The sequence below is a fragment of the Perna viridis genome, chromosome 3, assembly GCF_037379345.1.
Source record: "Perna viridis isolate PV_CMFRI_1.1 ecotype Kerala chromosome 3, ASM3737934v1, whole genome shotgun sequence".
NCBI lineage: Eukaryota > Metazoa > Mollusca > Bivalvia > Mytilida > Mytilidae > Perna > Perna viridis.
This window is the reverse complement of record NC_142447.1, coordinates 53,444,766-53,457,421: the sequence shown is the minus strand read 5'-3', so window position 1 is coordinate 53,457,421 and position 12,656 is coordinate 53,444,766. Positions and strand designations below refer to the sequence as shown.

The 12,656-nt window shown below is 35.4% G+C and overlaps 1 protein-coding gene across 6 annotated transcripts in view; it reads left to right on the top strand.

Moving 5' to 3' along the window:
* The window catches only part of LOC148622892 (solute carrier family 23 member 1-like), a 52,714-nt gene that overhangs the window by 17,850 nt on the left and 22,208 nt on the right, over positions 1 to 12,656 (top strand). For 4 of the 6 annotated variants that reach the window (XM_088573186.1, XM_088573185.1, XM_088573184.1 and 1 more), the window contains one exon: positions 1,947 to 1,990. In XM_088573186.1, coding sequence (XP_088429312.1) covers positions 1,947 to 1,990 — 44 coding nt within the window. Of the gene's footprint in view, positions 1 to 1,946; positions 1,991 to 10,842; positions 10,883 to 11,490; positions 11,593 to 12,656 lie in introns of those variants that run through there. The other 2 variants (XM_088573190.1, XM_088573189.1) reach the window with 2 other exon arrangements.

The following is a 12,656-nucleotide window of genomic DNA, read 5'->3' as shown; positions in this document are numbered from 1 at the left end:
ACCGAGTGCGGATGCGTCACCCTGTGATATCTGATTCAGTGGTAGACGGAGTTTCATTGCGCTTCACTCTTGTGATATCTGTTTCAGTGGTAGACCGAGTGCGGATGCGTCACCCTTGTGATATCTGTTTCAGTTGTAGAACGAGTGCGGGTGCGTCACCCTTGTGATATCTGTTTCAGTGGTAGACCAAGTTTCATTGCCAGTAATATTTTATTTTGTTGCTGTTGGGTATTTCATCCACTTGTTCTTGCGGCAATGACACTTAAAGCTGTTCTAGCGGAATCGGACCCACTGTGCTTTGCTTGTTCAACTCAAATGTCCTCAAGAACTGCTGAACCGAGTCGGAAATTGTTCCTTTCATCTGGACTTACCACGACATTGAGCCTATCTACCGATTTAATAGTCGGAAAGTGCTTGTTTTCAAGGGATTTATTTCTTTTCGTGTTTATTTTTCTTTTCTCTTTCTTAAAGCGGCAGATTTTGTAAATTGAATTGTTTGATGTGAATTTCTAGATTTTTCTTGTTTCCTTTTTTTTTCGTAAAAGCATTTGCATTTTTCTTTGTTCTTCAACCATTTCTTCTGTTTAAAATCCTTTCTGCCTTGATGCCTTTTTCGCTGCAAACAATTTGAAATATCAGTTCATGTAAATTTTTTATTTCCTTTTATTTTTATTTATTCGCTTTGCTATGGTTTAATTTTTTGCGCTCTAATTTTGTTCCTGTAATAAACTGGGGTTCGATTTTTTTTGTTTACAATAATTTCTGTAATATGTATTATGTTATATTTGTTAAGTTTTTTTCTAACCTTGTATCTATCAAAATCTATCAAAGAAGTCTATTTCTTTTTTTTCTAAACTATCATTGCTGTATTTTGTGGTAACATATCCGTTAGAGGATATTTTATGGGAAGAAGATTAGATTTTAAAAAAGATGAAATTTAGCAAATGGATAATTTGTGTAGTTTCACTCTTTCTTATTTGTCTATATTTAGAAAACTCTAAACTACTGTGCTGAAATCTTGCACCTCTTTAAGTGCCACTCCATATAAAATTCACACAATGCGTATAGTAGATGTGATTTATGGTATAGAAAAACCCCAACGAACAAATTATGCTTTTTCGGTCTACAGTGTTGTACGTATGTTTATTTTTACTTAAGGATAGTCCTTTCTGCATTTAGAAACCATACACACACAATCAACTAAATCGAACCAATTCAAAAACGATGTGGGATTTCGGGGTCAGAGAGTTAACTGATCGTCAGGCAAGTTGACTTCTACCTTGCAAAAACATAATTTTCCGGTTGTCCTACTGTATGTCAAAATTATGTCAAACAACGAAACGTCATAATGCATTTTCAATCGGGCAAAATATGGTAAAATACGGGAAAAAGGAACTATCTGCAGTAACGAAGAGAAAAATTAAGAGTACCTAAAACCTTTAATGCAACAAACAAATGCTATCGTGGACAACGCTAGTTTTACTAAAATGGTATATGTTTTTTTTACAATATGCAACTGATTCAAGTATTAAGGTTGTTCCTTTATCAAAATAAGTCAAGAAAAGTAAATGGATGTATATTGTATTTCAAAAATGTACTTCCGAAAATACCGTTCAGTGTTGTATTCTATTTAGTGCGTTTTTATTGAAGCACGACCATTATCAAAGAAATATTGATCATACATAAAACAAGGAATCGTAAGACACTGTGAATGCTCCGCCTTCCAACAGAGGTTTATGACATTATGATGTTAGGCTTTGTGAGGGACGGAGCGTCTGCGTTAGTGGTACAAATAACCACATCCTGCAAGTGAGGATCTACATATACCTCAAGCGCGCAGTATTAGGAAAAAAACGCATTCACCACTTTTTAAATAGCTAATCCTTCATGTAGCTAATCAATCTCAAATCTGTATATTACTTCTTGGATTAATTTGTTATTTTCAGGACGAAATAGGTGAAGAAGATACGATGTTTGTCGGAGATGAAATGTAAGTATGATAAACATTGTTTACTACACCACTGTCAGAACCAAACTCTTTAATTTATCTGTTTTTTTTTACCGTATATAGTAGTTTTAAGATTTGGTTAACAACAATATTAGCATATATTTTAAAATCTTTTTTACAAGTTTTAATTCGATATAAGAAGTTATGCTTTTGCACTTTCGGTTGCCATGTGTATTGCCAAAAAGAATTCCGAGAAGAGTTTTATTATTGCATTTTGTTTAATCCAATTCTAAAAATAAGTTTGAAACGCAAATTCACCACTTTACTAAAGAGTAATCAAGGGAACCAAGGTTATAGCGGTAATCAAAAGAATGTAATCCAGGGACAAAGACCAGACATGGAAAACAGACATACACAACAAAGAACATAAAGTAACTAAAATCATACATACAAAGTAACAAAAATAAATGAGCAACTCGGACTCCACTAAAAACTGGGAGCATGGACCAGGTGCACCGGTAGGGAAAGCGTCCTCTGCTTTTCTAGAAACACCCGCCGAGTTGCTCATAAAAAGTCAAGTCCGGGGTAGACAAACAAGGAAAGGAAAACTATGACCCGTTGAATAAATCAGTTTTCATGGTGCTGATGGATACGAACACGCACAAACTTGTGCACTGATAAACCATCTATTGCTCCTTGAAGTATTAAATCTGATAGGCAAATAACTTTATTCAAAGAGACGCTTAGATTTTTACTTTATTGCGCCTACCTAAAATACAGCTGATTTTTGTATATGTTATTCTTCGATTTTTGTCGGTCGTAAAAAATGTTTGATAACTGTATGACTGAATCAACCAACTTTTTTGAGGATAGGGATTGTTTTGAAAATTACAGTACTGTAGAATTATAGACGTATTTTTGTTTTAGTCGTGCTTATTTTAGCACACCCTTTAAATGCGTTTCTAATTAGTAAGACTCTCAGAACATCAATAGTGTTTTAGAACATTTTGCGCCCCGTGCAGGTCCAGGTGTCAAAAGAATAGGCCCGCAGCAGCGCTAAGCTTGTCGTAAAAGGCGACTAAATAGTGCTCAAAACCTTAGCCGGGGGCTAGGGCACTCTGCCTACAGAGCAACTGGCTTGCGTGCCCCAGATGTTGGAATGGGGTACCCCTGGCGTGTTATATGTTGGGGTTGTCAGGCTGTAATAAGGAAACCTGACCGCAAACCATAGTTGTGCACCGTGTTGGGAAAGATGCCACGTTCCTCGCACGTTAAAGAACCCTGCTGTGGTATACGATAGGAGAAGGAACCTTTGCGCTCCGCCACAGGTGGTAAATTGCCCGACTCTACCAATCCCTCTCTTTTTCTGGTGGCAATCAAAATTTGTCGACCCTATTGTCGTCCCATCCTTTTTTTTCATTTTATCATCATTTCATGTTCATTTTATCATCCATTTCATGTTCATCACCTGAATATAGCTATGTCTGGTAAACATTAAAGCAATATTAGAGGAGACGTGACACAAAAAAATATTTCCTTCAATTTTTGGTTTATTTGATTTATTACACCTTATATATAATAAAAACACCCCTTGTAGTCACTTGTGTCGTTTAATTGAAGATGAATTGATTCAAAATTGACGACGACCCAAGCCATTCAAAATTAAATTTGTTAAGTGGTCACGTGACCGTGCTACGTCATTGGTTTTCAATTCATAGATCTAGGTCGAGTGGTTGAAATGCGTTGGGCTTCTGATTTTTTTAAAAATGATTTCTACAACTGAGAGTGAACATATTGAAAGTCTTGGTCTGTCAGCAGTTGTATCAGTTTAAAACACTTCGAGAAGAAAATGATCAACAATAGCAGAAATGTTAACTATTACAATTATGAAATCTAGACTACCCACAGTGAGGCGACACCACTTCTGTTCAAAGATTACATTGAAATATTTCATAATGTTCTGGCATGTAAGATTTAAACTATTCCGATCTCAATTTTCAATGAAAATATTGATTTTACCCCTTTTTACGAAACGTTACTCCTGACAAGTGAACCAGTACCAGGTAGTGTAATATGAAGTCCCCGCATGTACAGCTAAAGGATAATACGAACATGTTTATTTTTTATTGGTTTATGATAATTTTATTTGAGAACGTATAAGGGTTTCTTGCTGAAGCTTTCTCGTGTTCTTAATCTTTTTTTGCTGAAATTAAATATTTTAACTGCTCTATAAAAATATTGTCAGCAGCAGAAAAGCTCCCTAAAGCTCACCTATTATAAACTGTGTACTCTGTCATATTATTTCAAAATTCTTAAGACAAAAGAAATTCAATTATATTTCAGTTATATCGGTGTCATACACCTGCGTCGACACCTGTGTCACGAGTCGCCGAACCATGTAAAGATAGAAGTCACCCACGCTTCCTCTTGGCCATAATTAAGTCTATTGGGCTTGTTTATTGATATAACCCAGCGGCAAAGAAAGAACGATACATAGAGTGTCACTATTTTAGTTTTACTATCCTGTACAAGTCCTAAAAATAGTGTGCTAAGTAGTTGCGTATTCGCCCCGCGGGGATGTAAGATGAAAAGCTTAGAGAAAACGAGAAGAACTTTAGTCTTCTTACTTTCTAAACACGATTATCACACTAATACACAGATCAGTTGACAACTCTGCATCATATACACAAACTGTTTTCGAAGATTTATGATTTTTTTTTGGGGGGGGGGGGGTGGGGGGGTGGGGCACGTGTATAAATTTCAATGTACCTAAATGGAGATTGAGAACCAATGACGTAGCACTTCCATATATGGTAAGTGGGTGTTACTTCCGGTTTTCATTTATGCATATCAAATAGGTCGTCGTGAAAACACAAATAAATCATTCTAACTTAATTTATGGTCGGTACACAAGGCCTTCACTGAGGATTGCCAACGCTAGCTGTCTCTCAGGTGCCATATTTTGAATCTTGTTCAACCGCACTCTTTTCTCGTGTGTTCTACGTGTGTTTCTTGCTTATATGAGAACGGGAGGTGTACATGAAATGATCATTAGCTTTGAACATTACCCGGTTTCAGATTCAGGTACTGAGGCTTGTTACAAGACTATAGAGGTTATATAAATTAGCACGCCCCGATATTTTTGAATATTCATTGCCAGTAGTTAAATCTGGTTCAAGAACGGGTTCCCTGTCAATATCATAAGCGACCAAAAGATCGCTACAACGTACCTTTTTTTAAAAACATATCATACACATGTATATGCGTGTTTTAGCTTGTATTAGAACTGGAAGTTTACATTAAAAGATAAAATCGTCGGTTAAGCATTGAATTTATGTAATATTACCAAGTTTCCGATTCAAAGACAGGCGTTCGTTACAATTGATTATATAAAGATCATATATATTTTCAGGACACCGATATCTATATATATAGCCATTAGGGTCATAACGGTTACGAAAGATTACGCAATAATTAAGGGAACCAAGATTTTAGCGGAAGTCACCCGATTTTAGAGCATATCGCATTTGTACCATTTCGGATGTTTAAAGTATGTCAAAATCAGTGACCATGAACATTTGACGATTAGCGACTTTGAAGACTTCAGTTTTGACTAGTTCATTAATTGTCTTATTCTTGATTTCACCATCTTGTTTTTTGCAACGTTTACATGTAATCCAATTGTAACCTTCATATTTAACATTTGTTTTCCTTGGAAGTGATGTGCAAAGAAAGCAATATCGCATTCAAAGTCAGAGAGTAATGAAGAAGACCAGGATTCTAGCAGAAATCAAAAGAATGTAATCCGGGGACAAAGACCAGACATTGAAAACAGACAAACACAACAATCTGCTATTGACTTGTCGAATGTCCAGAACAGTCCTCTTTGACTTATTTTTCATCAACCAGTCAATGCAACATGTAAACAACAGGGGGGATAACAAACGTCCATATCTCACTCCTGTCGTTAGGTAGAGACTATCTGTTAGGTTTGAACCACATATCGCTTGAGCTTGAAAGTCTATGTAAATCATTTTAATGATAGAGATGATTTCGTCCGGTATGATTTAACTTGCAAGAATCTTCGATATACTTGTCTATGAATACTGTCGAAAGCCTTAACAAAACCAACGACACAGGTGTAGATGTAGGGCATTCGATTTGCATTTACTATTTTGCTCTATGATCTGTCTCACAGTGAATTCCTATCCGGTTGTAAGGGCCTGTAATATCATCTTTTTCGGGCAGCTTCAATATAAGGCAGTTTTCATTTCATTTTCATTTCCAAGTGCTGTCTTCGTTTCCGAGATGTATTTTAAGATTTCTTTAAGAGATCTAGGTGTTACCAATCAGCATTTCTGCCATTATTTGGTCGCATCCTGATGTTTTTCAATTTTAGTGTCCTGATTACTTTTGACTGGCCACTTCTTTAATTATTGAATTGAATGTTCCGTTTCTATGCCCAGTACTTCCTTGAAGATCTAAAATTTGCTTCTACGATGGGTCCTTTGTATTCAATACTCATTCACTTTTTACCTGTCATGTTCCTTTTTAATACCCCTGAACACTGTACCATCATATTTCTTGACTGGTAGCGCACTTTTTCTTTATTCACAACTTACACGTAGGGCTTTGGATATGCCATTTGAAGTGCCCATATCTTGTTTCGATGTTCTACCTCTGTCTCAGTTTCTAATAGTTCTTGTATTTGATGGGTCATCAAAGGCGCTTTGTATGAAAGAGTAATCAATGGAACCAAGGTTATAGCGGTAATCAAAAGAGTGTAATCCAGGGACAAAGACCAGACATGGAAAAGAGACATACACTACAAAGAACACAAAGTAACTAAAATCATACATACAAAGTAACAAAAGTAAATGAGCAACTCGGACTCCACTTAAAACTGGGAGCATGGACCAGGTACATCGGTAGGGTAAGCGTCCTCTGCTTTCCTAGAAACACCCGAGTTGCTCATAAAAGTCAAGTCCGGGGTAGATAAACGAGGAAAGGAAAACTATGACCCGTTGAATAAATCAGTTTTCATGGTGCAGATTGGTAAACCATAACGATCCACGAGTTCATGATGACGACCATAAAACTTCTGTAGTGATGACTTCAATCTTGTAGCAACATAACCCTGATAACCCTGTTCCAGAAGCCTATTTGTTAAGAGTTCTAGCGCGATACAAAAAGCCTTCGTAGTTTCGGCAAGTTCTGGCATAACGTATGAGTTGTGATATGAACACTCCATATGCAGGTGCTCAAGGGATGTTGCCACAGATGAAAGGAAAGTTGACAATTCGGAATGAAAAGTCATCACGTTTGTCGTAAAGTTTGGTCAATAGTTTTCCTTTACCATCGATTTCTAAGTATAGGTTAAGATATGAGGCTGACTTCACAGTGTCTGTAGTATCCATCATGGATATGAAAGATGGAGCTTTTGTTGTCCAGCCTCAGTCATTTTTCAGCTCTCTGAATGATGCATGTTTTGATGCATTTAGTCACATTCATTATTTTTCACTGTGCTTCTCTTTTTGTAATTGTTCGTCATTTTTTAAAATTTCTATTTTTTTTATTTTCATTTATTTATTTCTTAGAAATATGTCACGAAATCAAAAGCTCTAGTTATGTCGAATTTACACTTTTAAGCTTCATTTTCACTTTGGTATCTTGGTGTAAGTCATATATGGACTACACAAAAGATTTAGTATGATTTGACTTAATTCCTTTTCCTCTCGAGGAGATTAGGGCTGCTGACGAGTCCTCTCTACAGATCTCTGTCTTGGACTGATAGTATTGCCTCCGTTGTTTGGCTAAACGAATGAGCAAGTCATTTAAGACAATTTAAACGACGGTTGGTGTCAATAAAGTCGTAGAAAATATTTTTATTCAAATTTTAACAGTATGTTATTTATGTGACGCCGAGTATAGGTCATATTAACGAAGTACTTCGAAGTTAGAACGAGTCATTTAAGTTATTTCGACGAGTCAATATAGAAAACTGAAAAAATATCCATCAAGGCATGTGTCGACTGATGATTTTCTAGATACAAATTTGAAGAAGACAATACAATTGAGGTTCGTTGTAAGTCCACTTATTTGTGTTGTCTATAGACTCTAACCGACATACGATCATAAGTCAGCATATGTCCGTTGCAGATCCGGGTGTTAAAAGAATAGACCTACAGCAGCGCTAAGCTTGTCGTAAAAGGCGACTAAATAGTGCTCAGAACCCTAGCCGGGGGCTAGGACGCTCTGCCCACAGAGCAACTGGGATGTGTGCCCCAGGTGGTGGAATGGGGTAACCCTAGCATGTTACATGCTGGTGTTGTCAGGCTATAATACGGAAAACCTGACTGCAAACCATAGTGATGCACCGTGTTGGAAAAGATGTCACGTTCCTCGCACGTTAAAGAACCCTACTGCTGTGGTATTCTCGTGGTATTCTCCCGGAGTAGGAACCATAGGGCTCCGCCACAGGAGGCTAAATTACCCGACCATACCCACCTCTCCCTATTTCAAGTGGCAATCAAAATTTGTCGACCCCATTGTCCTTGTGTCCCATCCCTTTTTCATTTCATCATCATTTCATGTTCATTTTATCATCAATTTCATGTTCATCGTCTGAATATAGCTGAAATATTGCTGCTCGGACGTTAAACCCCAACAAACAAACAAAAAACATTGCTGACTCTTATCATGCCTATTGTCTAGATTTTGCCGCGGAAAAAATAGGTCTGTCGCCAAATTAAAACAAAAATTTGGTGATTTTTTGGCATTTTTTGCCGAATGTGGGGCTCGCCGGGGTAAGACAGGATCCAAAGTGCATTTTTCAGTTTGTACCCCTTTAAGGCAATTGAAGCCGAATAATGTGCGATCCATTCGTAAGTAGAAGGTCAAGAAGTGTCATTCATGTGAAATAATTAGATTGTTTTTCATTTTTGGCTACAGTTTGGCCTAAAACTGGAAGTAGTTAATTCCAGGGATTGACAAAGGGAAAGTGGTGAAAAAATATCATTCGTCTGTATATTCCAGATGAAATGTAGCATTTTTGATCAATTCTGATGTGATGAAGGGCCAGAAAAAAATTTAGCCCTGTCCCCCTCCCAAAAAAAAAGGAGCGCAACTTTTTGTGGCCAACGTTTTTCATGACCTCTTGTGCAGCTCTCAAGTCACTATTTGTCATTAGACTCATTTTTAAAGCACATTCGCTCCGCTTGCAGATGCAAACGAATTGGGCTTTCCCAATCTAAAAAATAATCTTGGCAGAACCCCAAAATTGGGAAAAGCCCAAGACCTATATTTCATCAATAAGACGAAAGCCTTATATTTAACACAAATTAATTTACACATCATGTCTATTATTGAAAAAATATTCGTAAAAATTAAAGGGACGTTAAAATAATTGCTTGCATTTTGAATGTATTTACTGTACCTTACTATGATCGATCTCTGGTGTTTATCATTCACTGTAGGTACGTAAGTATTTGTAACATTATAAAACCTCATGAATTCAAAAAATACAGCGAGCAGTTAAAAACATTATTAGTGTTTCGATGCACCGGCATGTGTTTTTAGCAAATATGATGATTATTAACATACTGTATAATCAAACCATATAAACAGTGTCTGAATATTTGATTTGTAATACAAGATTAAAAATGTATTAAAAGTCATCTGGGTCTCTGATGTCAATCATCGTTCGTTGCCCATTTATGACATTTTATCAAAACCGCTAATATCTGTAGTTACCATTTAAGTTGATGCTTCATGGATGAATCTCCTGCTTGGCTCCACTTTTGTTCATTTAAAGGGAAACAGTCGTTATATATAAGATATCTTTATTCTAAAAAAAACATTACTAATAAGATGCAGAGAAAAAATTACATAAATATGCTATTTTTTGTTGACAGCTAAAATATTACAGTACAATATTGGTATACATTTATTATGATAACAAAATACAGAAACTACATTTGATAACTGACTACCCAGGAGCTTTTTTTTGCTAGTGCTAAAAATAATTTTAAAAAATTGCAGGAGTTAATGAGATGTTGTGGATAGTGACTATTATCTCAATGTAGGTCGTACTCATGACGGCTTTTTGTGGCTATTATTGTCATTTTTATGCCAATAAGGATGACTTTTTTCACCTATAACTTTAAAAACTGCAGCAAAACAGAAAGTACTTCGGCTATATGACCAAAGTTATACCATGACTCCTCAAGAACATTTTTTGCCCGAAAGTAAGTGGTTGGGGAATGGAGGAACGGAATTCCAAATTTTTGACTTGTTTATATGGACTAGTAATTTTTATTTTGGTTTAGCAACCGTTAAGTAAACATGAATAAAATATTTGCTTAACTGATAATTTAGCAGATAAGATATTTGTTTAGTTGTATCAAGTAAAAACTCGATTGCTTTGATTCTTTAACTGTTTCTAACGATGTATATTCAGTGTCACACCCCCTAACTTTATTAAGCCAAAATCTTTACTACTTCGGGTGCATAATGGTTCAGAAAAGATAATTGAAAAAAAAAAACATCGCTTTATTTTATCTTTAACATAGTTAATTACGTATTCTAATTTTGACCCAGTTCGTATTTAATAACTTGGCTGTGCATGATGTTGAAATATACATAGTATTATCTTACCTCAGACCTCGTAATTATAAAGGGTTGACTGGCCTGCCACTGCATAGCTTCTCTCACAATGGTTTATTTAGTGTTCTATAACTAAGACATTCTCCTGTCCATTTGATTTCAAGTGTACTTCACAGTTCATATTATACGTTAAATAATTTGGTGGTTTGAACGTAACATCATGTACAAGTTGCGCAGAATCTATCTTGTTATTAGATCATATTTTAAATATCCGACTCACCTTTATAACAACGACTTATTTTAGTACAGATTCGGTAAACTATAGTTAAGGTAGGCTTCTTATTCAGGGTAGAAGAATACAATGCTTTAACGTAAAAGAGTACTTGTTGCATTTTAATGTTCAAAAGTTTCTTGTGTTGTTGAATTTCAGTACTTAGTTCAGTGATTTTTGAAAGACCAATTCATTGAAATCATTAATAGACACTACGGCGACGTCGGTCTAACAAGCAACAGCAAAGTTTGTTGTTGACATATTTGACTTTATGCATCTTAGTTACTTTTTTTTTGTTTTGAGTCATTATCGTCAATTTATGTTTTATGTCTTCTATTACAAATTAGCAGTATCAAACAGCATGGAAATACTTTGGATTCCATTCTACTAGTATTGACCAGTATCTGTTATAAATTCGTTTTTTTAAATCCTGATACGATGGAATAGGCCAATATAGTTCATTATATACTATTATTATGATACCAACAATAAGTCTACGATATCATATGAAATTATGCATTTTATTTATATTCTGACCATGTCACCTACGTCAAAATTTTTTAACATGCTCGAACGAGAATGACAAAAACAATGAGTGACATTTATACAACCTGTTGTCACCATCATTGGAGGGAGATTTATATCTGGATAGCATCTGGTTATATTGATCTCAAGTAAGTGAAAACAACCATATGGTACAGTTAAATAACTTGTAATGCTGAAAAATATAATGATTGTGAATAAAACTAACTCGGAATAACTCAATCATGTAAGTCACATTTTGGCAATTTTTGTGTCTTTTTTTTTTGATTTCTGATAGGTTTATGGATAGAAAGAGCAGTTATGAATTGTGATGTTCTTTACTGGTTGGCAAAATACAAATTACCAGGATATATAATGAAATTTCACACCATGTCATTAAGGTTATAAGTACTCATTATAAAAGAAGATTTTTCGTATTTACATTTTAAGTGACTATCAGTGTCCGTATATCAATAGTATGCTTTTTTTTTAACTGAGTATTTAAATTATTTCCTCATACAAGTATATCAAACCAGTTGTAATACTTTATTTAGGATTACATATGTATGTAACATAAACAAAACTTATTTTGTTAACAATGCTTGTATAGATGTTTTCATTTTGTCTCCCCCTTTGTTCGGTAGACATTGTTCTGCCGGTCATTACTAGTTTTTGTCAGTGCAACACTTCTGAAACTGCAACAGAATTTCATGAAACTTGCTTAAGTGGTAAGAACGTCATACGTAGTTACGTGTGTATGCTGATGCCCTGAATTTTGTGCGTGTTGCACACATTGAACTTAAAATCCCAAACTATAATACTATTGCATACTTAAATAGGTGTTTTGTTTTTACTATAGCCTGTGATACGGGGGGAGATGTATGTTTTTTCAAGGCCAAAACAACTTATTTTGGAATATAGAATACATCCTGCGTGTGATTTAAAAAGGTTTATTTACGGAATTCCTATTAAAATTTGATATAGAAATGGAACATTTGTTCAAGAACGTCTTTGTCATGAGTTTAGCTATCTCTTACATTATAGTGGTACAATGTGGATTACTTCTTGTACATGTTATAGCACAAATTTACGTATTGCATCACTTTCGGGTTTGACTGAGTTGCATGACTTCATATGTATTTTGCACGATTCCATCAGACCTTAGGATTGTGTATGTTATATCAAGAACGGTCAAAAGACCATGTTTGAAATACTGAAGTCCCACATGTGACAAAATACGACCCGCTTGATAGAGTACTATTTAGATAATGATTATTGATGACGACTCCTGCTTAGGTTAGAAAAACGGTG